Below are 25,320 nucleotides of genomic sequence, written 5' to 3' on the forward strand. Positions count from 1 at the left end.
ATATAAATTATTTTACAAAAATAGATAATTTAAAATGTGATTATAAAAATGATTGTATTTATATTATTTTTCTAATAATATTTACAAATAATTTGCTAACATCATATTTCGTACACATTTGGTAATATTTACAAATAATTTGCTAACATTGTATTTCGTACACATTTTGGCCGAGTTTCAGTAACTCGGGTCTAAGGTTCTCACACCTGCACACTTAAAAAAATAAAGAGAAATGGGGGTCTTGGTGAAAGCCAAAGAGTCTTTGATGTTTAAGTTAATATATCTCTTTAGTAGTTTGTACGAGAGCTTAAAGAGATCAAATAGAGTTATTCGTACATAAAGTCGGATTTTATATGAAGTTTTTTGGTGGGAACATCCCGTACCTTGCCTTATGGGGCTCATGTTGCTTCGATTGTTATTTGGTCAAAATTATTTAATGCAACGTAACTCATGAGGTGGCGCCATTGATGTGGCATAAAGTCTTGAAAGTGATGTCATTAATGCGGCGTGGCTCATTTACTAAACTTTAGCCTGTGAGTGATCATTGTCGAGTATTTCCATATCTGTTATCAGGAGATCGATGGTCCTATGCATCTCTCACTCACTTGCATGTACATGTTTTTGAGGGCTAATCGTTATTGGGGTGTATCAGGACGGTGAATCTCATTTGTCCCGCTCGTCTTTTCCGTTTGAGAGGTTGCTTTACAAGTTGGTTTTGCTTACGGATCGAGTGCTTCGCATAGCCCTAATGACTTTTTCTAAAGGAGGATCGTTGGGCCAAGTTGGGCTCTCTTAAATCTCTCATTTTCTCGAGGTCCCTCGTAAACTTGTTATTTGGATCTATAGAAAAGGAAAAAATCTCTTTACACTATGTGTCTATCGTTAAAGCCAAAGTTAGAAAGAAAATAGTGAAAAGATCATTCTTTTAAAATGTAAAGTTTGAAGAAAGTAAGAGATAGATATATAAAATAAGTTTTATATTATCTAATAAATAATTGGTAATATGAACATAATCATACAAATAATTTTATAAAAATTGATCTAAAACTCGGACAAAAATTTTAAAAAATATTAATATGTTATAAAATTAAGTTTACTCTTTAATGAAAAATCTAATATATTCTGTTAGAAATTGAACGGATCAGATCTATCTCGCGTAAAGGAGCAGCCAATCTCAACGCTTATGGAGTGTATATATAATTTATAAAGCACGTCAGTGGCATTCAGTGTTGTTTGTTGGTAATCCAAGGCCATTTTACATTTCTCAAAACATTCTTCTATAGAAAGGACACTGGAATAGCACCCCCGCCCAACGTTTATCCGAAGCAATGACGGTTTTGCTCCGTTGTTCCTGCTTCTTCACTTCCCCGAAACCTCGCCGCCGGTCTCCACCGCCCGTTCCACTCACCGGAAAATCACTTGCTCCCGGTTAGTTATCCCTCCCGTATACAATCACTTATTTCTTGTCCAATCATTCTGCACCTTTTTGCTTACTAAGATCTCTTCTGATATTTGAATAAATTATTGCTCTTTAAGCTAAAATCTTAAGAATGGGCTCGAACAGACCTCAATTAACCTTTTGATTTGGAAGAGTTCATATTTTAAGCTCTGTTTCGTTGCCGAGGAAAAAACAAATACTAGGGAAAATGAAGTGGACTTTGTCCAAAATAGGAAAGGCAAAGAGTTTTAGGTACCAGTGTTCAATTTGTAATTCTATAAGCGTACTTTTTGTTGAAATATGGCTAAAAACTGTGAATGTTTTATTATTGAAGTATGTACTTAAAAAAAGTATATGGGTGGGTCTTGAACATTTTTTTTTTCTAAATATTATTTTCTGATTAGAAGTTTATAGATACTTTCCCAGAATCCAAGGCATTTTAGATCATCGAGGGATGATTATAGTAGAAGCTGAAAAAAAAAGATGGTACGTGTTGCGTGATTTATGACGATGGCTCTGCATAATAAATAAAAACTTTTCAAAAATGAAAGCCATATTTATATATTTGCAATGCATAATATTTCATCAAACCACCATCATTGAAAGTGGATATCCCTTCAGGGTTTTGTAAATCGACTCCAATATAGATAATCATCCTCTGACTAACATGCCAATATATTCATTGACTGAATCAGGGAAGCTGGCTTCTCTTTCATATGAAGTGGAGAGGTTTGTGTTGTCCTCAAGAGCTACTTTAAGTGGGCCATCCGAGATTTGCCATATTTTGGCAAACTTACAATGCCAGGTATGATGGTGAGTTCCCCAATATCAGTGGCTACGTATTTCCTATGAATGGTGGTTCTCAAAGATGTTGCATTTTCCTGCTGTAGTAGCAGAATAAGAAAACTCCAAATGATAAAATGCAGAGTCAATACCTGTAAAAACTGCTTTAGAGAACAATATTATGCAAAGTTTTGTTGCAGGCTGTTTCTTTGTTTTCTCTCTTGTTTTTTTAGTACAACATCTACCTTCCAAGTTAGCCGCTCCTATCAAGTTCAACAGACAACGAACCCCAAGGGGTTGGCCCAAGTGGTGAAGGCCTTGGTCTTGGTGTATCACTCCCTTCAAGGTCTAATGTTCAACACCTCATGGATGCAAACAATCATTTGGGGCCACACCGCCCGATGAAAAGCCAGCGATTTAACCAGTTCCGTATAGGGAAACTTCCGAGGGTGCGGTGCACGGAACCGAGGTTTACTCTGCAGGGGTGGGTCCGAAGGGCCCTGCCTTGGAGAGGTTCCCCAACATTAAAAAAAAAAAAAAAGAGTTCAACAGACAAGTCGCTAAATAAAATTTTCATGGTTTGGATTTCATTTGACTGACGTCAAAAATGAACAATATATCACTATAAAAACAAATAAGTTAGGTCAGCGTAAATTTTTCAAGCGATATATACAAGCTCCAAATTACCATGTATGTGTTCTAGGTTCCATTCTTTGCACCTCTTCATTTTCCTCCTTTACAGCGAGTACTGTGGTCAATTCTTCCATCTGATCAATAATTATCGGTTTGACAGGGGAACATGCAGTTAAGAACCCCAACGATGGCATTTCTTGTTGGTAATGCCTTGATGTTAACTACACCTCTTAAAGCTCTGGCAGAAACATGTGAGGCTGATAACTCTGTTTTCAATATGAACATGCCATTACTGCTGTTTGTGGCCCTTATAGGAGCCACTGTTGGAGGTAAGGTACCATTGGCTTTGTGGCCGCTTTGTGGCCTTCTCTAGTTTTTTTGGTTATGATTTCTTTGGAGAATGTATTCAGAATATATATCTGGATTTTTCTCTATTTTTTTGGGTAGAATTGTTTGTCCTTTAAAAAACAATTTCATTTGTTTACTGCAAAGTTCATTCTTCTATTATCTTGACGAAAAAGTGTAAGAAAGTGCCTCATATAGAACGATCCAAAGGCCAGGTTTTTCACCCAGGCAGCCACGTAGAAGTTTAATATTGAGGCATGGAAATTCCCTACTCAATTCCCAACATGCATGAATTGTTAATGTCTGCCTCTAGCGTTATATCTTCACTTCCTTGGTCTCTCTTCACTTTTAGAGGAACGATCACTTTGTAGACAATGAGACTCAGCTGATTAGGACATCCAAGCTTCTGAATATAGGATGATTTCATTCTCTTTTCATAAAGTAGCATTTTTCAGTTTGGAATGGAATATTGGAAATATCACCTGGAAGTATTTTCATTTCTTACCTCATTGTAAGGATTATAATTGGCAGTGGCTACGTGAATTAATGGAAAGGAGCCCCATGCTACCCTTCCTGATACAAACCCCCCCGGCGCGGGGGGCATGTGTGTATGTATATTATGAATTTGAAGTGTAGATCTACAGCTATGTTATGCACATTCTTCCCCTAATTGCAGAGTGCTTGTATGATAGGGTGGGTTGCTCGGCAAAGGAGAGGGGAATTGAAGCGGCTGAATGAACAACTGCGCCAGATCAATGCAGCTCTAAGAAGGCAAGCTAAAATTGAGTCCTATGCGCCTAGCTTGAGTTATGCTCCTGTTGGTGGAAGAATATCAGAGAATGAAGTGACAGTTGATCCAAAGAAGCACGAGTTGATTTCTAAACTGAAGACTGGAAAGAATTTTTTGAGGAATCAAGAACTGGAAAAGGCCTTGATGGAGTTTAAAACAGCTCTTGAGCTTGCTCATAATTTAAATGATCCTACCGAGGAGAAGAAGGCTGCTAGGGGTTTAGGTTTGTTTGCATTCTCTATCCTGCAATTGGCCTCTTATGATTACTTTTAAGATACAAAATCAACAAACCAAACCACCGAAGGCATGGTCCAGGGATCTTGGTTTTATTATTATTATTATTATTATTTTCTTTTAAGCCTTCTTTTCGTTTATTTGTTTTGCTTAAAAAACATAATTTCTTGGGTCATATAGTTGTGATTTTACCAAGGTAGCCATTCATCTCAAGTTCTTCTGATTCAAAAATGATCTTTCAGGAGCCTCACTGCAAAGGCAAGGCAAGTACGAGGAAGCCATCAAATACCATTCCACCGTTTTGGCAATCTCTGAGAGAGAAGGGGAGGACTCAGGAAACACAGAAGCTTATGGAGCAATTGCCGATTGCTACACTGAGCTTGGAGATCTTGAACGAGCAGCAAAATTTTATGACAAATATATTGCAAGGTTGGAAACAGACTGATGCGTCCCTCTCAGAACCACCTAGTTTTTCTTTAGTAATGATGCACTAAGATTGTAGTACTATTAGTCGAGTTTGCAAACAGCTGGTCAACAACATTGCCTTGCGGATCATTTCATTTTTGTGCTTGAGTTGACAGTCAGTTGATGTAGAATAATACCTTGCGAAATTATTTTTGGTTTCATCGTGCGACTGGGGTTGTAGAGCATCAGGTTTTGCACTAATACAAATCCAAGAGCTCGGAAACGTAAAATGAGACAAACAAATGATGCATGGGTAGATTCAAGTTACTCTGAAAAGCCTTAAAGAGAGACTATGGCTTGTATTCCCTCTAATAATATCATTAATCACTCATCATCACTACAATTTTGAAAACACAAAACATACATCATGATACATATATCCAAACAGAAAGCAAGCATACGAAATGATATAGGGTAACAACAACCTCACCGTTGGAGAACGGGGGAAAAAGAAGAAGATAATATAAAGCTACAAACTGAAATAAATTCTGCAGAAAGCAGGATATAAGGGTTTCACCATATAGCCAAACTCTCATTGCGTATGCTACTGGTAGTACATAAGCTGCTGGGCAGCAGCAACATTCTGGAACCCACCATCATATATAGCCTGGCTTGCTCCAGCAGCACCCATGCCCATCGCTGCCTGCTTAAGAGGGTGCTGCCCCTGAGGGTGCATAAGAGCATGAACTCCACCCATTTTGCTCATGGCTAGTTGCCGCTCATAGGCCAAAATATCAGTGGCAGAAAGGCCAGGTAAAGGTGCAGCTGCAGGTGGGGGTAGTGGGTTTGAAGTTGTTCCTGGTGGTGTCGGCTTGCTACCCCAAGAGCACTACAAACAAGGAGAAACCGATTTAAGGGTCAATATACCCAGTCCCCAATTAATCATCAGGAGAGAAAATATATATATATATATATATCTTAAATATAATAAACGTCAATAAGCAGGCAGGTCTTCGTCCATCTTTTTTTCCATTTTTACCCTTCAATAGGTATTTCTTTGCCATTTCAGTCCTCGATAACTTTTTTTCCCCATTTCTGCCCTTGAATTGGTATTTATTTGCCATTTATGTCCTTATCATTCTTAGTCAATATACAATTTTATCCATATTGTCCTTATCATCTGCCAAATGATATTTTAGTTCATCCAGAAATTGTAACGCAAAGACAATATATATATATATATATGTGTGTGTGTGTGTGTGTGTGTGAAAATCTCAAAAATTCTACCATCATGAAGAATTAATACAAATATTAGCACCAAAAATATTAAATTTACCATAGATTTTAATTTTTCATGGGAGTATTTTACTGATTTATCAATCATTGAAAAGACTGTTATGTGGCGTACATCAAAACACTAAAAACAGCATTTTGCATTACCAAATATTGAGATATCAATACCAACTGCAATTGAAAAAAAAAAAAAAAAAAGAAGGTTACTGAATCTAAAGTGAAGCCCGGCCACATAAAACTTACGAGGGAGTAGGTGAAAGAGAAGAAAAAGAAGTCTGAACCCCACCTAACAAATCTAGCATAAGCATGTCCTTTCATTCATAAATCATATAACAATGACCCAAGTTGTCTAGCAAAAGACATCTTTACCAGCCAGGGATGCCTTGGCATGAGTATTGTAGCACTGCAAGCAAGGGCAAGTATAATCTATATCCTTCTGTGGCGACAATATAGCCTTACTAAAAAGTAGGAAAACACACCTTAATTTGTTTGCCACAAAGATATGACTGAGTATTTCCCATCTGAATAGCCAGGGCTGCCTCAGCATGAGTACTGTATCTCACAAAACCAAAGCCTTTATCTCGCTGGACCCGGACCTCCTCAATAACTCCAGCACCAAGAGCATGGAAGTGGCGATGAAGATCAAGCTGAGTGACCTGCAATCAGGAAAAAATATAATTACTTGGAGACGGATTTTTAAAAGCCTAAAAAACGAAAACCTAAATATCCAAAAGGATACAGATAATTCCAAGGAACATGCAGAACTCATAAGAAAGAAAATCCTATATTTCCCCCTCCCTATTCTCAGAAAATTTATGGAGTCAGTCTGAGAAGCTGGAAGGCATAAAAGTGCAGAAATTCAGCTCATTGCTGTAACCCACAGTAAGTATATAGAACTTTCACAACCACAGCAGAACAAAAACTAATTTGTATCTGTGAGCATGTGGTGTATTTGTGCACATGTAAATGAACAAAACAACGAGCTGATATACAAGGGATGGTATCTTGCCTCTGAAGAAATATTGCCCACATAAACAGTGGTATATTGAGGGTTATTCTCTGGAGTGTCATTATTTGCCGTCTCTTTGCCATCTTCTGCACAATGAAGATACAAAGCAAAGGATTTTCATATGCTTAGCACAACAACAGTTAGTCATGAAGTCTGAGGAGAATTGACAAAAATTTGAACTTAGGTAGGCCAAAATCTGCACTCCCACCATCCAGTCCCCCGAAAAGAGCATAATTATAAAGAAACTGGACTGGTAACAGTATAATGGTGATCCACACCCAACTGGACTCACCTGATGAACCATTTGTTAGTTCTACCACACTTTTGGCATCCGAGCTCTGCTTGTCTTCATTGGAACCAGCACCTTTTGTGGCCCAGTTGCAGCGTATCTGTCTACTGCCAAGCCACTTCCCTGAAAAATTAATCCCACACTTCACATTATGGTCACAAAGAATAGATACAAGAAATATACAAGGTATATGTCTTGAACGGAAACAATATGCACAGGGAAGGGACCTTTTTTTTATAGGTACACGGCATGGATACATGAAAGAAGTAACCCTTCCATGTGTATACATTTTGATCAATTTTTTTACTTGTCAAAAAAATAAATAACTCTAGAGATTATAATATTAGTACTAATAATGCTTTATTTTCTTAATTTGATTTTCTAAATCTAATCCCTTTTTTTGCACTAAATTTGAGAGTCTCAGCTGTATTAAATGGAGTCAATTCTCGTGTACTTAGGCTATGCCTATCATTATTTAATAAAATTGTTTACTTATAAAAAAAAATTAAATGGATTCAAGAAAATGAGCTAAATCCACAGTTTTACCTCAGGGTATCACCCAAAATAAAGCATCTTAAAGATAATAATTGCAGCTTCATTACTGCAGAACAAAGAAAATATAAAATATAACAAGATAATCCTTACCCGTTAAGTCATTTATTGCACTTTGTGCATCCTGAGTAGACAGGGAAAATGTCAAAACTATGGTAATAAACAACATCACAACAGAAAAGAAATGCAAAATACAAGCAGACACTAACAAAAGCATCACCTGTTGGCTCCGGAAAGAAACAAACCCAAATCCTCTTGACCGCCCAGTCTTCTGATCCCACATAACCCTTGCATCTCTGAAACCGGTAACTATTAGATTAAGCCCCGGTTTGGATTGTAAACTCATGTCAACTTATCTCAACTCATCTCATCTCATCATTACAATTTACCCAAATTTTCACACAAAATATAATAAAAAATTCAACTTTTTCAAATTCCAAAACAATAATAATATTAAAAAATAATATTTTAACAATATTTTATTCAATTCATCTAAAACCATCTCAACTCATCTTTGAATCCAAATAGAGCCTACGTGCACCCAATAAGGCATGAAGTATTATTGTAAGCATCACACATCATGAATAAGGTTGTTTACTAATGAATTTTGTATTCCCGGAAGTTCTAAAAAGTTTCTTCAAGCATCTTAGTCTACCCAGGAGGAAAAGAAGAAGAAGAAGAAGAAGAAGAATCAAGGAGGAATCAGAGATCTGAAGCTTACGAACAACTAGGATAAACAGAGAAGCAGGCAAATAATGTAGCATCTGTAACCTCAGGGCTGAGATCACCCACAAATATGTTGTAGTGACCTGCACAGCGTTACTACAAGTAAAATAAAGAGCCCGTGCTTATAAATGCAAACTGATTGCATGTATTAAAGTGCAAGTGTGAAAAAAGCATCAACCTGATGTATCCTCCCTCTGACCACTAGCATATGCCCAATTAACTTTGATAGGCTGCCCAAACCTGAAAATCACGTAAAAAGATGTAAGAGAAAGCCAAAAGACAGATCAAAAAAATATTGAGCATTTCACTTACAGATGCCTCCCATTCAGATGCAATATAGCAAGAGCAGCTGATCTGCGATCGAAGTAGTGAACAAAACCATATGATGACTGCAAAAGCAGAGAAAACAACAAAATTTTGTTAAGTTGTCAGTTGAATTAAGTTTGAAGAACTCAGGAATGGAGTATAAACCAATTCAAATACCCAAAAAGGAAAGGACAACCATCTAAGATAAGTGAAACGCTACCTTCTCCTTTCTAATAAGCTTGCAGTTTTCCACGGGACCAGTACTTGCAAAAACTTCTTGGAGAAGTGGTTCTGTTACTTGTGAATGGATGTTTCCCACGTATCTGTGGTTCAATAGTAAAAAGATTATCTTTACTTCTCAAAAGAAATAACAGGAAAGAGATTAAGAGCTGTAGATGATTTAGGGGGGGACAAAATATATCTACTCAATCTCATTTCTCAAAACAAGCTATAACCCACACCTAATCATAATACTCGATACCATCCTGAATGACTTTAGTGGCATAGGTTAAAAAAGGTAATAAATAAATAAAAATGATAGCCCTTCGTATAGCTCAAGAGACTCAAAGGAGAGTTACTATCAGTTTCTGGTTAAGGAATATGAAAGTGGCGTGAACAGGCTCACAAGTGTGAAGGTTAATCAAGCTTTAAGAAACAAGCACGAAATCAAACCAAAAAAAAAAACAAAGATAAACAGAAAATTGTCTAGACAAACACTCACACACTGCGGCAAGTACTTGGATCAAAACCAGGAGGCAGATTTCCACTTGGAATTGGCTCAATCTGCAAAACCAAAATGTGAAAAAAGAAAAGAAAATAAAAAGAACAAAATAAAACAAAAATATCGCTCTACCAGCATAAGACCATTTCAATCCAAGGATTAAACCAAATTGAGTAAGGTATTTGCCACATTTCAAAAGAAAAGAACTAGACGCAGACCGACCTAAAGCACGTAAGAAAATAGAGTTCCCTTGTTCAACCTAAAACAAGACTATACCTAGAAACTTCCATAGGATGCTCAGCTTTTGGACATTATGTTATTCAAATGCTTTGGTTTCCACTTCCATTTCCAAAATACTACATGCCATGATCAAGTTGAGAGAATAGAAACACATTTTCCCCTTTTCTGGCAGATAACTGAATCCTACAGCATTTGTGACTACAAATTCAGGTTCAAATAATAATCGAAGGTTAAAAATATAAAAATCTGAGCTAGAACAAGCTCATTTCTCCAAACAAAAAAAGCCATTAATGATGATGTGATACAGGAAGCAAAAGGCTTGTTTCTTCTATTTTAGTTACGTTTTCTTTTAGGAATTAGGGGTGCTTTTGTAAACTCATCATTTCTGATATAGGCTTTGCTCTTGATCCATTAGGCTTTCTTTTGGGCTTACTATGGATTTTACTAGTTAACTGGTATGGGATGGCATTCAAAGCCCAAAAAGTCCAAGTCCTATTACCATTTGGTACCAGTTATCTATTTATATAGGAGTCAAGTCTCATATTGGCTTCTTACTAATTATAACATTGATTGAGTACGGTGATGGAAAAGTTATTTTTGAAGCCACAAAACGCATTTGTCAAAAGTAGACAAATCCTAGATTCAGTCTTAATTGCAAATGAAATTTTGGATGGACAACCCAAATCTAGATAACCTAGGTTACTTTGCAAATTAGACATGGAGAAAGCCTATGATCACATCAATTGGAAGTTTCTACTTTATTTACTTGCAAGATGTGACTTTGAGGAGAAATGGCATAGATGGGTAGAGTTTTGCATCTCTACAGTTTGATGCTCTATCTTGGTGAATGGCTCACCGGTGGGTTTCTTCGACTACTCCCATGGTTTGAGACAGCTCTCTCTTTTAATTTTTTTTATTCGTCATGGAAGATTTCAGTAAGATGATTGTGGGCCTTGTCGAAGGTGATTTTCTCTATGGTTTTTAGTGGGGAATGGTGATTGGCTCCATTGATATTTCTCACTTGCTTTTTGCTAACGATACTCTCATCTTTTGTGGAGCAAATCTCGGGCATATCCAATTTTTGAGTTTTCTACTTCTTAGTTTTGAAGTTGTCTTGGGTTTGATAGTTAATCTCTCAAACTCTAAATTGGAGCTAGTGGGGGTTGTCCTTGGAGCAGAGTATTTAGCCTCCCTCTTGTGATGTAAGGTATCATCTCTCCCTGAAGTATTTTGGCTTACCTTTGGGTGCTACCTTGAAATCAGACACGATTTGGAATGGTGTGGTTGAAAAAGTGGAGCGCAAATTGACTTCTTGGAAGAGGTTGTATATGTCTAAAGGTGGTAGGCTCACTTTGATTAAAAGTACTCTTCCTAACCTACTCACCTATTTTTGTCGTCCTCCCGCTCCCCACAAAGGTTGCCAGCTGTAATAAGAAGCTACAATGGGACTTCTTGTTGAGTGGATTGGGGGAAGAGTTCAAATTTCATTTGGTTAATTGGTCACTTGTATGTACTCCAATTTTTGGGGGTGGATTGGGGATCCGTAACTTATGAAATTCAACCAAGCCTTGTTGAGTAAATGGTTGTGGAGGTACTAGAACGAAAGGGGGGGCCCTATGGAAGTCCGTTATAGATTCACAGTTTGAGAAAGCTCGGAAAGGATGGTGCTAGAATGAGTTAAGCAACCCATATGGGGTGGGTTTGTGAAAATACATTAGGAGACATTGGGAGATCTTCCGAAGACATGAACATAGTGTGGTGGGCGACGACTCTCGTGTTAGATTTTTTTTTGATAAATGGTGGAGTGAACAAAGCCTCCAAGACACCTTCCCTGCCAGAAAAAATGATGTAGCAATAGCTGATCTCTAGGGTCTTTTCTAGTGGCTCCCCTCAATCGAATGTAGATTTCATTAGGGCAGCCCAAGATTGGGAGTTCGCGACTACCACAAAGTTCTATGCGGCATTGTATTCCGTAATCATGACAAAGGGTGCCATATATAAGATGAGCTGGAGCCCTTCCAAAAAAGCTAAACTCACCGTAAGATCGTTCTACCAAGTTCTAATGACCTAGAATGACCATGTGCCCATGGAAGAGTATAAGGCAGACAAAAGCTCCTTCAAAAATAGCTTTTTTCGTATGGACAACATCTTTGGACAAGATCCTCACCACATATAATTGAAGGAAACGCCAAGTAATGGTGTTGGACTGGTGTTGTATGTGTAAAAGGAATGGTGAATCAATAGATCATTCACTTTTACATTGCGAGGTGGCCATGACCATATGGGATTTTTTTTTGCAAGAATTGGACTGTTATGTGTCATGCCTCTTAGATTAGTGGATTTCCTTACAAGCTGGAGAGGCCTCCGAGGCAACTAACAAGTGGCAACAATCTGGAGAATGGTTCCTATACGTATGTGTGGTGTATTTGGCGGTAAATAAATGATAGAAGCTTCGAAGATCGCAAGAGAACAATGGATGAACGTAAAGTTTTCTACTTTAAAACATTGTTATGGGCGGGGGGCCATTGTTTTGTAATGGGCTAAATGTCCATGATTTTCTCATTTCGATTGTAAACTCTAATTAGGTTGTTCTCATGTATACTCCATGTGTACTTGAGCTTTGCTTACTTCTATGAACAAAACTTCTTGATTACCTATAAATAAAAAACATTGACTACTCTTTTTGGAGTATAAGTTCAAATGTTGCTTGGGTGTTGCTTGGGTTCTCCTTAGGTCACTATAATCTATATGGATGTGACGTTTACCATTCAATAGAGAACATCCTTTGCTGAAATTTCAGACCTTAAACTCTGAGCTTTGTGTGATGCAATCTTTCTCTAGTGCGTAATGCCAAGGAAGCCTTAAGCGCAATGGCTTGTAACATACGGGTCCTAGACTAAGATTTAGAATTTAGAATTATTATTATTATTATTAGTAATGTTATTATTTTTAAGATCTATTTTGAGATAGTGATTGTCATTTTGTGGGATTCTTCCACCCTTCACGCCCATATGCCTCTCAGTATTTTCTTTTCCTAATTTGGATACTTTCCTAACAGGAAACCAACTCTCACGTCAAAAACCCTCCCATAAAATCCTATTTTTCCCCTTCAGCAAACCCACGAGATCCTATGGCCAAAACCCCTAGTAAAATCAAATTTCCCTACACAGAGAGCTGTGACACCATTCTCACAAACCAAGCACCCACTCGCCAGAAACAGCCATAGAAACCGCCGACCCAGCCACCTGAGGCAGCCGCACAACCTTTCCTCTCTCGGTAAGCCATAAACCCCTCTCAGTCGCTCTCTCTCTCTTTCTCCACTGTCAATAACCAAACAGCCCCTGTGTGCTTTTGCCCAGTCCTCCGTCGACCACTAGAAAAGTCGGTTCACCTCTCAAGCAACTCAAAAACTGCCGGCCGGTCGCTTTCCATCAAACCCACACCTTCCTGGTAAGCCCACGCCAGAATCTTCCTCCTCTCCTCATTGGTTTCTCCATTTGACAGTCTCTTTCTCTCTCGCCAGCATGTCCAGAGGGAGCTTTTAGTTGCACCGTGGTGACTCCCAGCCAGCCACCCAGACCCACAGTCGCAGTTGGTTCTTCTCTCTCTCGGTAAGTATCGCACGGCTTTTGTCCCCCCCAAGCCTCTGTGCTTCCCTTCTTTTGTTTATTTTGTTTCAGACTTTTCCAAAAAACCCATGCATTATTATGGGTTTTACACAAATACCTTCAACCCACTACCCATAGCCTTTCCGTAAAACGCCTCTTGAAGGAACCTTGTTCATTTACGTGGGCTAAGCTTGGGTTTAAATGGGAATTGTGTTTTAAAATTAGTTTGGGCCAAGTTGCATTTTTAACAGAAACTATTCTAGTGATTTTAAGTGGGCTGTTTTCCTTAATTGGGGCTGGGCTGGAATTTAATTCAGGCCAAAGTTTTACTTAAATAAATATATTAGTCGTAGACTTATTTTTTATTAGAAAATATTTATGGGATTTAAAGTATATTTTAAAGCATACTATTGGGCCTATTATTTTAGTTAATAGTCCCATTGCCTATTTAGTCTGCTTTTAATAAAATTGTTATGTTATACTTTAAATAGAAAATCAAGGAATATTTTATGATTTTTAAATAATATTACTATCTATTAACCTTAGTATAACTAAATATGTATTAAATTATCTCTGTGGTATGATTTTAAGTCATTAGCATGTTACAACAAGTTTTTCTAGAAAAACTAGTGACGATTAGTGTCTCGTATAGGCCACGAGCTACGACGTGAGATTGTGGAAGCAATGCTAAGAGGTAAGTAGCATGATCATAATTATGTGTGCTGTAATTATTCTGATTGTGCATGAAAAATGTGATGTTACCTACGCTATGCTACGAGCTAAGTCAAGGTTAGGCCCCTTTTCACGAATCTCGATGAATTTTGATGATATGCTTATGATGCTATGCTGGTATGGATTGTTAGATGGATGAGATGTTATGAAAATCACGTGTATGCCATGTAATGTTCATGTAATATTTAGATCATGTTATGTCATGCTTATGTTATGCGATGTGGTGGTAAAACTCATATTAATATGCCATGTATAATGTTATGCCATGCACAAGAGTATGCCATGTCAGGTAAATTCATGAAGTCAAACATGTTCTCATGCATCATAAAAGCTAATAGAAAACACATGAATGACGAGGGAACTTTAAAATTGGTCTTATGTTATGGGTGGATGTGCAAGCCACGGACTCAAGCGTGGTCCACCACAATAAAGATATGATGTTTTGAGGTGACACAGACCGAAGCGTGCTTCATCATAGGTTATGTTATGTGGTGCCACGGACTCAGGCATGGTTCACCATATGATATGTGATAACACGAACCCAAGCATGTTTCAATACCTGTTATGATACAATATGGGGTGCCACGGATCCAAGCGTGCTTCACCATATGATATGTGATAACACGGACTCAAGCGTGTTTCACTACATGTTATGATACGTTTTGTGGTGCCACAAACTCAAGCGTGGTTCACTAGATGTTAAGTGATAACAAGGACCTAAGTGTGTTTCACTACATGTTATGATATGTTATATACAGTCAATGACAATTGGACCGATGTACAAATGTAATGATGGCCACTAATAAGTGAAAGACAATATGAACAAGTCATGTATGATTATTAGGAAATGCATGGAGTCAGTCACTCATGCATCATGTTACATGAAATTCCACGATTTTGTTAATTCCGCATATGTTATGATACATTAAAGTTTTATAAATCAAGCCTAATGTTAAGCTAAGTTAAGTTTACATTATGATGTGCTATTACTGAGTCTTCGACTCATTTGTGTTATGTCTTTATGTTTTAATGTTTCATGTGTTGAATGCGAGGATGCAGAGCTGGAGAGCCAGGAGTAGATTAGTTCAAAGACTTAGATTGGAATAAGTGTTACTTCCACAAGGATTTAGTCTATGATTATGATATTTGAACAAGTGATCACCACATAGAACTAATTTATGCCTTTTTATTATGTTTAAAGCTTTATGTTATCAAAGATTGTTTTGTTAAGTTAGTTTGATCATTCAATAAATGAGGTATTTTCATGACTTCGAATCTCTTCACCGGGCATTATGTTATGAATGTTCATAATATTCCTAACCTAAGGGAAGGGGTGTTACATGGCTACAATTTACTTCCAAGTGCATAAAAGGCAAAAAGAAATGATATTTTGCCATAAAAAGGGTATTATGTCCAAAAATGAATGTGTCAAGGTGGTTTTAGCAATGATGCTGAGCTATGAAATATAATGCCAAAAAATTAAATTTCATTGAAAAATTTTCATGCAAAAAAATGGAGGAAAAATCAAATATGGTCCTTGATAATTTTAAAATTACAGATGAAAAATGCTACTTTACTGCTGTTCAAACTGATTGATACTGTCTTAGCACAGGAATTTTCTACTCTAGTTACTGCCCACCACTTCCAACCTGGCTAAATGCTACCAAATCGTAACTTTAAGGTCGACTACCAACATCACTTATTGGGTCCTCTTCCATATTCTGAGAGAGAGAGAGAGAGAGAGAATTCTGCACAACTTTGCAAAATAGTAGCCAAGGGCAACCAAGCAGCTGTTGACATGAACAACACAACCACAAAGACTCTCAATGCATGTGAAAAGGAATAGAACCTCAATGATGTACTAGAAAATAAAGATACAAAATCAAGAGAGATTCTACTAGCTAAAAAGAGGATTTTACTCATGGTAAGGCACAGTACCTAAAACTTTCTATGATGCAATAATAGAGAAATGGTAAAGATATAACGCAAATTCATCAAAAGGCCCATAAACATTGAAATAAGGTTCTCCGGTAAAAATTCATCTGAAAAAATTATAACTTTGTCTTACAGCCCACGATCAACTAAGCCTGATACGATAACATGCTCATTAGAGGATAGTGTTTCATTTCACAACACCAAAATAGCATACAGAACATCATTCAATGAATTTTAGGCCCCATTGAATTCCCGAAATTTTCACGGTAAGCAGACAGAGAACAAGGACAGATTAGGTAATGTCAGATTCAAAACCCCATCCAATTCTCTCTGACCAAAATAGAAATAAAGAAAACCCTAGATAAACACAATACATCGGAAACCTTAGCTTTCAAATACAGGTTCGAAGAAACCGAGTTAACCCTAGCTCCTACAATCCAATTCCGCCTGACCACATGCAAAACTGGTCCATCAAAAGCAAAAAAGAAGCAAATCGAAGCGAAAACGAGTACAAATTGGAACCGATAATATCAAAACCGAGAATCAAAGGAAGTGTGAGGATAGAGGCCGAACCTGAGGAGGAGCTAAGAGGCCAGGGTGGTAGAGAGACTGTTGTTGAAGAAGAGCTTGCTGCATCAAAGCCTGTTGCTGCTGCTTCAGCCTCTGTTGCTGCATTTTCACGTCGATTTACGAGAAAATCGATGCTCCTAGAAACTGAGGGTAGGGTTGGGGGACGAGGGGGGTCGGGTAAGGGCCTCGATAAAGAGAGAGAGAAATGTGACGGAAACCAAAAAAAAAAAAAAAAGAAAAAAAAAAAAAGAAAGAAAGAGCGAGGCCTCTAAAAGAGGAAAATAGAATAATAGTGGGCAGCTATTTATAGAGAAATCTTTTTGTTGTGGATCGCGATACGAGTAGTGAGTACATCGGCATTTCTTTATAGGAATTTTATATATCTTTCTTTTTCCCTTCATTTTCTAGAATTCTATAAGGTGAGATCAAATCATCATTTTATAAATAAAATATAATAAATTATTTTTAATTATTTATACTACATTATGAAATAATAAAAAGAAAATATTAAAAAGATAATAAGAAACATTACTCTGCTTTATAATTTTAGATTACAGACAATAATTAATAAGGGAGAGTCTATACTATACAGACTCTAAGAATTATTTGGATAAGAGATTGAGTTTTTTCATTTTACCTTGCAAATAATAATAATAATTAAATTAGCTGCTTCAACGTGTATTTATAATATCTAATATTATTATAAGGTACATTGCAATACTTTATAGTCAATTAGATAGAATATAGTAACTAACTTTATCATCTCTCCCTTTCGATTTTCAAAGAGGAGAGGTTCTTTCTAGAAAATTCAATTTTAGCGAAAGTCGTTGCCAGACCTATCTTTCTCCTTTCCATTTTCGCATTGTGTATACATTTTCAAGTTTCAAGATAGTATTTTGTCCCTCCACTAGTTTGGTTTTGGTTAGATCTGCTACTTTCCGGTCGCCATCCGCCTACACATTCCCCACCGCCCCATCCTACAGCCACTGAACTACTGGGATGGAGCGGAGTCGTGCCAAAAAGATTGGCATGTGGCCCTCACGGGTGGCTTGTTTCACCGCGTGTTTCTCACGCGCCGCCAAGCACCAACGCCTCTGATGGCTACACGCATCGTACCAACAGCTTCATCTCACCGAGATATTCCAGATTTGGGTCACCACGTCTCCATCCCACCGGCACGTGGCTTCCACGCTCCATCACAGGAGCGCATGAAACGCATATGATCACTGGCTGTAGATCAGTCAACCCGATGTCGTGTTTTCCACTATGTTATCGTTTTTCCTAACCGGTGATCTCGAAGAAGGGACTACGGATCTCTCCAAAAAATCATCTCAATACAATAAACAACAGTGCACCCACCATTCTCACCGCTTTCAACAGAGGTTCAACTGCAACCAGCAGTGGTTCCATTGTTAGCAAATTTTTGCGAACAACTTATTACTGTATTTTAAAATGGTGAAGACCAAAAAATTTATTGCAAAAATCCATTTTTTTTTCTTTTTTATCCACCATTTTGCACTGTTGTTATTGATTTTGGGTGTTTGTTGGGGAACCACACTCCCTCCTCATATATCATCTTTTCTAATTAAATTTGATTGCTTGCTTGCTTAAAAAAAAAAAAAAAAAAAAGATAGCATATAATGGATATGTTGATTCCGTATTGATTGTGTACTAAAAAGTTCATATTTTTAGAAGAACTGTGAAACATCTCGGTTGCTAACTTGCTAACAAAGAACACCATCCATCATCAAAGGCCTGAAGCTGAAACTATAACATATATCCATTCTCCATGACCTCCCATTTAACATTATAATTTTATATCCTCGCCCTCAAACAACCAACACATCAACAAGGATGTGAAAGTTAACAAAAAAAGAATTGATTTTTTTATATATGATTGTAATGACCTTATAGCAGGTGGCGTGTGTACCTAAGTAGAGACAAAACTCTTTCATAAAAAAATTTTATATTTGAATTTCAAGATGTTATGGGATTTCTGTTTACTTTAAAACTTGTAATCTTAAGGCTTTTTTGGATAGTGAGATGTGATAAGATGATTTGTGAATAATAGTAAAATTATTTGTGAATAATAGTAAAATTATTTGAGTTAATATATTTTATTTGGTTTAGGAAAAATAAAAAAAATTAAATAAAAATATTATAAAGTTAAAATATTATTAGAATATAACTTTTTAATATAATTTTTGTTTTGAGATTTGAAAAAGTTGAATTATTTTCTATATTTTGTTTGAAATATTTTGTTTGAAAGTTTGGTTGTTACTATTAGATAATTATTAGGTAATGATCAGATAAAAAAACTGAATATTTGAAATTAAAAAAATGTTTGTGTTTGTGGTGTTTTATGGGCTTGACTCAAACTTGAACGCATGTTATAAGATTCGCACCCAATCTAACCATTGAATCCATGATAGCCCTAATTCACGAGGAGCCTTGTTGTAAATAAACCTTGAGCCCAAAATGTAATGGTCAAACCCAATCGTGGCCCAGGCCCACAGAGAAGCTAGTAGCTGAGGAAAATGGCGCCATTTTTTATGAGTGGGTTTTATTTTTCCCTCTTTTCTCCCCCACCCTCGAGAGTTTCCTCTTTCCCCAAGATTTTTCTCCCTCATTTTCTCTCCTCCTCGATACTTCATCTCCCATTCACATCACATTTAAACTCTTCCTCTATCACCCCGTGCCCCATCTTAGTTTATATTCCACACTCATGGTGTGCCTTACCTCCACTCAATTCACAGTAACACCCACGTCCAACAATCAAACCAAGAGCCAACAACCACAGACCACTGCAATCCACCCCACGTCGAGCAAGCCACCAGCCTTTCTAGGTCATTGTTTTACATTAAAAACAACCAAATCGGCCAAGAGAATCAAAGATCACAACGAAACCGACGGGAACAACTGTATACTGAGAACCATCCAACACCAAATGGAAACCACCATACACAGCCCCAACTAATGCACGAAAGCCCATGTTTCCCCTCACCAAAAAAAAGAAAAGAAAAAAGAACACTCAACGCTATAACCAAGCAACACTTCCCACCACCACCTTCTGAGCCTCCTCCACATCGCAATAGCCACGACTAGCTCTTCATGTCACCCACTGCATAGCAGTGCCACAAGAAGACTGAGAGCCACGATGTTTTAGGACTACTACAAGCCTCTGCCGAAAGCAACCAAGTCGACCAGCTTAAGCCATTCCCATGTAGGGGTGGGCAGCGGGGCCCCGCCTCCGTATGGGCAGGCGGGCTACCCAGCTCCGCCCATGTGGGGGCGGGGTCCCCCGCCTCGCATAGAGAGGACCTAGCGGGGGTGGGGGGCGGGATGACCCCAGCGGGGCCCCGTCCCGCCCCTGCTCCACATATAAAAAAAAAAATTTATTTATATATATATAAATAAATATATTGTATATAGATACATACAATTTATTAAAGATTTAAAATTATATTCAAGTCATTGGATTGTTTTGGTCTCTTAGGCCAACCATTTTATAGAAGGCGAAGGCAATACAATAGTCATCCTTAAGCAATGTGGGACTTAGTAGAGGCCAAAGTAATCCAAAATCTAACTCTAATGAGTTTAAGTTTTTTTTTATATTTATAAATTTTAATTTATTATTTAAATTATATTATAATTTGGGTCTAAAAAAATATTTTTAGACCAATTTTTTTTTTTTTAAATACAATATGGTGCAGGGGAATTAACCCCCGATGGTGGGCGGGTGCTGGAGGGCACCCCCCCCACACCATGCGGGTATCAACCCTACTCCCATGGAAACAAGCACATGGACAGAGGGAACACCAGCCGATGTCCTCTCTTTTCCACAACCGATGTCCTCTCTTTTCCACAACAAAAACATAGCAGTCTTGAGACAAACTGCCTCCCCATCTCAGCTAAGAGTCACCGTGTAAGGCCACATCCCACCTCGCCCAGCCCTGAGCCATGCATGAGTGCCCATTATAGCTTCACAGTAGTACCATGTTGCGGCCCCCACGAGCCGCTATAAACCCTAGTCGAGAGCTACTCGGCCAACTCTAGCCCATGTACGTAGCCACCGTTGAAGCACCCATGGTTGCACTACAGTGAACAACCTTCACCCAGCTTTGACTTTCCTCTCTCTCTCTCTCTCTCTCTCTCTCTCTCTCTCTCTCTCTCTCTCTCTCGTTTGTTCTCCTTCTAACTCATCGATATCCCTCTCTCATAAGCCCATAATTACCATTTGTTAGGTAGATATTGAGAGTGGTGTCACGTGTTAGGACATACTTGAGCGCAAAACTTGTTCGTTATGGCTTATATGAATTTGTGAGAGACCGGCCTATGAAAGATTATATTATTTTTGGAAAATGACAGAATGTTGGGAAATTGAAGTTGGGTTACAAACATTAGGTTTTTTTTTTTTTTAAAAAAATGGATACTGCAGGAAAAACCATTTTAGGGTTTATTATTTTATTGTGACATGTTTGATGATGAAAATCGAGAGAAATTAGATGTTGGGCTTGGTAATATTTGTGGAGTTTAATCATATTTTTGGAGAAATTACATGTTTGACGAAGAAGAGGTAATGACAGACTGGCTCTCCATACAAAAACAACTCCCCCATTTTGGCACTCAACGGACTTGAGTCGGCGGCTTTTTGTCCCTCTCCTTCTTCCGCCTGCAGTTCAGCTACTCTCCACCGCCACCGACGTCTCTCTCTTCTAGGCTAGCTTTTGGCTACTCTCTTCCACCATGCACGTCAAATCCCGGCTGCCGTCCTTTGCCAGACACATCTCTCTCTCAGATTCTGGCTTTTGGTTGCTCTCCTCTACCATCGACGTGAACTTTGTCGTCACTGTGGCATGGCAGCTCCCCACTCCTCGGCGTCGCCAAATCTGGTTGGTAAGGCATAGATTTTTTATAGTCTTGGGCTTATTTATTGACATTGTTACTAGGCTGTAGATTGGGAACATAAATAACAACTACAAGTCTGAATTCGTTTTTGGGTTGACCAGCTATTTCAATTTATGCAACTTTGAAAGGGAAGAGGTAAACCACATCAAATCTACTGATAGGTTGATATGGTTTGTGAATAGTAGAATAAAAGTTGAATTATTTATTATATTTTGTGTAAAAATTTGAGAAAGTTGTTTTGAAATTTGAAAAAATTGAATTGTTTATTATATTTTGTGTGAAAATTTGAAAAAGTTATAATGATGAGTTGAGATGAGTTGATGTGGGTTTTGAATGCAAACGAGGCGTTATTAGTGAGCCATACATTTCTTTTTCACTTATAATTAATCTGTGACTATGCAAAACCCTCGAAACCCAAGTAGTTAATTATTGCTAAACTAGTGCCTTGCAACTAACAAATATCCTAATCAGCACCAAAAAAAAAAAGGAAAACAGAGGATTGTTACTGTAGATTTATTGTCTTATATCTTCTAATGTTAATCTTTTCTATACCAAGTTTGTAAAAGTTTCTAAAGTTTGTTTTATTTCCTTTTAAATTATTGATAATCAATTATAATCGGCAAAATCAATTTTTTTTTTTTTAAATAACTTTATTAAGCTTACCAGATGATTCTAATACGAGGAAGTGAAGAAAATTTGCATAATTTTCCTGTTGCAATTCCATCCCATGGTTCATACACTATTAAGCTCACAACTGACCCAGCTACCCAAGGTTCCACCAGATAAAAGCATAATGGTGAAATAAACGCATGTCACTCTCATTCTATTAGGATTGTAAGCACTGTCAGAATATTCTTTATTGCACATTGTAATCTATAAATAGTACATATCGTGTATACATAATTACATTACTCGAATATCCTCAATGCCACTCTCAATATGGTATCAGAGCAATGAGCCAACCCACCTCTGACACCGAATCAGAACTTTCCCCAAACACAGATTCCACCATGCCTAGCAATACCAAAATCAACCCAAAAACCAATCCTCACCATCCTGCAAGTCCTTATTACATTCAGCCTATTGAAGAGGCTTCAAATTCGCTCGTTCCAGACCTGCTCACAATCAAGAACCATGTAACATGGGTAAGGACCATGCGATGGGGTCTAAATATCAAAAATAAACTTGGATTCATCAACGGCAAAATCCCCAAACCCTCAAATGATTATGATCCTCTACATGCCCCATATGAACGCTGCAACGATATGATCATTACCTAGATCCAAAATTCAGTTGGTTCAGAACATTGGTCAAGCATTGCTCATGTAGATTTCACGGCCAACGTGTGGAATGACCTTTGGGACAGGTTCTCAATCCAAAATGCCCCACGCATTTTCCAATTAACCAAATCTATCTCTTCTCTTAGCAGGAAGAAGATTCCGTCAACCAATATTATAACAAGCTCAAAAGCTTTTGGGATGAATTGGAAATTTATGAACCCATGTCTCTCTATACATGTGGTTCGGTGAAGACTCTCATGGAATACACACACTGCAGCAAAGTCATGCAGCTCCTCATGGGACTCAATGAGTCTTATGATGCTGTTCGGGCCCAAATCCTACATCACGATGCCCTCACTGCGCTCAATCGTGTCCTCTCACTTGTTCAGCAGGAAGAACGGCGTAGGAAACTTCACTCACCTTCAGTGCCCATCGCCATGGTTGCCAGGGGACCTGTCCAATGCAATTCATCATCCTCATGCAAGGACCGCCTCTTTTGTTCCCACTGCAACATCCCTGGACACTCCCTAGATCACTGTTTCAAAGCTAATCTTCATCTTCTAGTGTGCACTCATTGTCGCATTCCAGGGCATACCAAAGAGAAGTGTTATAAACTCAACAGTTTCCCCCTGGCCATAAGAACCACAATAAGTATAAATCATGTGCTAATCAATCCACTATTGAGCAGGAACAAATCAACCATGGACCACCTATTACTCAGGAGCAGTACAAGCATCTCCTTGCTCTGCTCCATCCCTCTCATCCCGATACCTCCACACCTGCAGCCAACCACGCCAGTGTCTCCGATTCTTCCCCCATATATGGTATCTCTCTTTGCAATTTCACTCGCTCACAACACCCAATCATAGCCACAAACATCACCTGGATAATTGACACTAGAGTTACATATCACATGATTTGTAGCCCCTCTATTTTCACTCACAACATTACCTCTGCTTCACACAATATTAAACTTCCAAATGGAGCCACAACAGTAGCTACCCATCTCGGTGATGTTCAACTCTCTAAATCCTTAACACTAAAAAATGTCTTGTGTACCTGCATTTTTCTTTAATTTAATTTTAGCAAAGTCCTTAGCAAATCATTTGCATTGTTGTCTAATTTTCTTCTCGGATTGTTGTTATATCATAGGCCTTTCATCTTGGATGATGATTGGACTGGGAATGTGAATAATGGCTTATATCACCTCCAAATGTCGCGACCCAACCCCACTGCTCTACATTCATTTTTTGTTGCATTATGTTCAAATGTTGTCAATTCCTCAAATGTTTCCAAACTTGATGAATTTGAATTATGGCACTATCGGTTTGAGCACAACTCAATGACCCAATGCATATTAAATGACATTTACAAAGACAATTCTAGACCCAAAGTGTTCCCCAAAACTCCCTGTGAAATTTGCCCAACTACAAAGCAGCATAAGCTACCTTTTCATCCATCTAACATCATGGTAACAAAGTCTTTTGATCTTATCTCGGTAGACATTTGGTATCCAAATAGAACACATGCATACAATGGTGTCCGATATTTCCTTATAATTGTTGATCAATATACCCGTTGCACTTGGATATACATCATTCAAACCAAATCGGAGACTCGAAAATCTCTCTAGAATTTTTTTTTTCTCTAGTCGAAACTCAATTTGCAACTCAAATCAAAACAATTAGAACTGATAATGGAGCCGAATTTCACATGCCAAATCATCTTCAATCCAAAGGTGTCACACATCAAATTAACATGTGTTGCAACACCCCAACAAAACGCTTTAGTCGAATGCAAACATTAGCATATTCTCAATGTTACAAGGGCCTTAGTTTCAATCCGGCTTTTCCATGCATTATTGGCCTAACTTCATCACCATTGTCGTTTACTTGATAAACCGAACCCCTACTCCTCTCTTTCATTTCAAGTCCCCTTTTGAACTTCTCTATAACACCAAACCCTCCCACTCACATCTCAAAGTATTCGGCTGCCTATGTTTTGCCTCCACCAACGACCATGATCACTCCAAATTTGACTCAAGAGCACAACAATGCTTGTTCCTTGGTTACCCGTATGGTGTCAAAGGCTACAAGCTTCTCGATCTCAATACCAACCAGATATTTCTATCTCATGATGCCATATTCCATGAAGTTATTTTCCCTCTCAAACAACCACCAAACAATTGCCCACAATTATCCCCACTCCAATACACTGTCTCTCCCCATATTCTATATCCTACACCTCCCGATATAACAATCCAGTCTTCCCAACCTCACATCACTAAAACTCCCTCCAACCCCTCCACTTCACCTAACTCTTCCTCACCCACCGACATAACAATCCAAATTCACCCAGCTACCAAAACTTCATCTTCCACTAGCTTCCCAAGACGTTCCACCAGACTCAAAAAAAGCTCCAACCTATCTCAAAGATTTCCATTGTCAGTAAGCTACTGCACCAGCCTCTCTCCAATCAGCACCTGAGCAAGAAGATCATGGTTCTTTCAACAATTCGAAGGTA

General features: G+C 38.1%; 2 protein-coding genes across 4 annotated transcripts; one reads left to right on the plus strand and one right to left on the minus strand.

Annotated features, from left to right (window-relative positions):
- The first annotated feature begins 1,221 nt into the window (after window positions 1-1,221).
- On the plus strand, window positions 1,222-5,146 carry LOC109004965 (protein FLUORESCENT IN BLUE LIGHT, chloroplastic-like). Of its 2 annotated transcripts, XM_035683662.1 has the most exons (5): window positions 1,222-1,428; window positions 2,134-2,243; window positions 3,015-3,183; window positions 3,892-4,212; window positions 4,466-5,146. In XM_035683662.1, the coding sequence occupies exons 1-5, from the start codon at window positions 1,329-1,331 to the stop codon at window positions 4,666-4,668; spliced, it is 903 nt and encodes a 300-aa protein (XP_035539555.1). In that variant the 5' UTR covers window positions 1,222-1,328; the 3' UTR covers window positions 4,669-5,146. The 2 variants fall into 2 exon arrangements, with proteins under 2 accessions (XP_035539555.1, XP_035539556.1); XM_035683663.1 differs by lacking the exon at window positions 1,222-1,428 and having other exon boundaries at window positions 2,166-2,251.
- Window positions 4,959-16,883, minus strand: LOC109004964 (oligouridylate-binding protein 1B-like). 2 transcript variants are annotated; one of them, XM_018983674.2, is made up of 13 exons: window positions 16,613-16,841; window positions 15,799-15,894; window positions 9,525-9,586; window positions 9,024-9,126; window positions 8,810-8,886; window positions 8,676-8,737; window positions 8,493-8,580; window positions 7,992-8,067; window positions 7,865-7,895; window positions 7,223-7,342; window positions 6,931-7,016; window positions 6,401-6,577; window positions 4,959-5,517 (listed from the first exon to the last, which is right to left on the minus strand). In XM_018983674.2, exons 1-13 carry the CDS (start codon window positions 16,712-16,714, stop codon window positions 5,233-5,235), a joined length of 1,365 nt encoding a protein of 454 aa, XP_018839219.1. In that variant the 5' UTR covers window positions 16,715-16,841; the 3' UTR covers window positions 4,959-5,232. The 2 variants fall into 2 exon arrangements, with proteins under 2 accessions (XP_018839219.1, XP_018839220.1); XM_018983675.2 differs by lacking the exon at window positions 15,799-15,894 and having other exon boundaries at window positions 16,613-16,883.
- Window positions 16,884-25,320: the final 8,437 nt, after the last annotated feature.

The sequence above is a fragment of the Juglans regia genome, chromosome 12 (genome assembly GCF_001411555.2).
Source record: "Juglans regia cultivar Chandler chromosome 12, Walnut 2.0, whole genome shotgun sequence".
Classification (NCBI taxonomy): domain Eukaryota; kingdom Viridiplantae; phylum Streptophyta; class Magnoliopsida; order Fagales; family Juglandaceae; genus Juglans; species Juglans regia.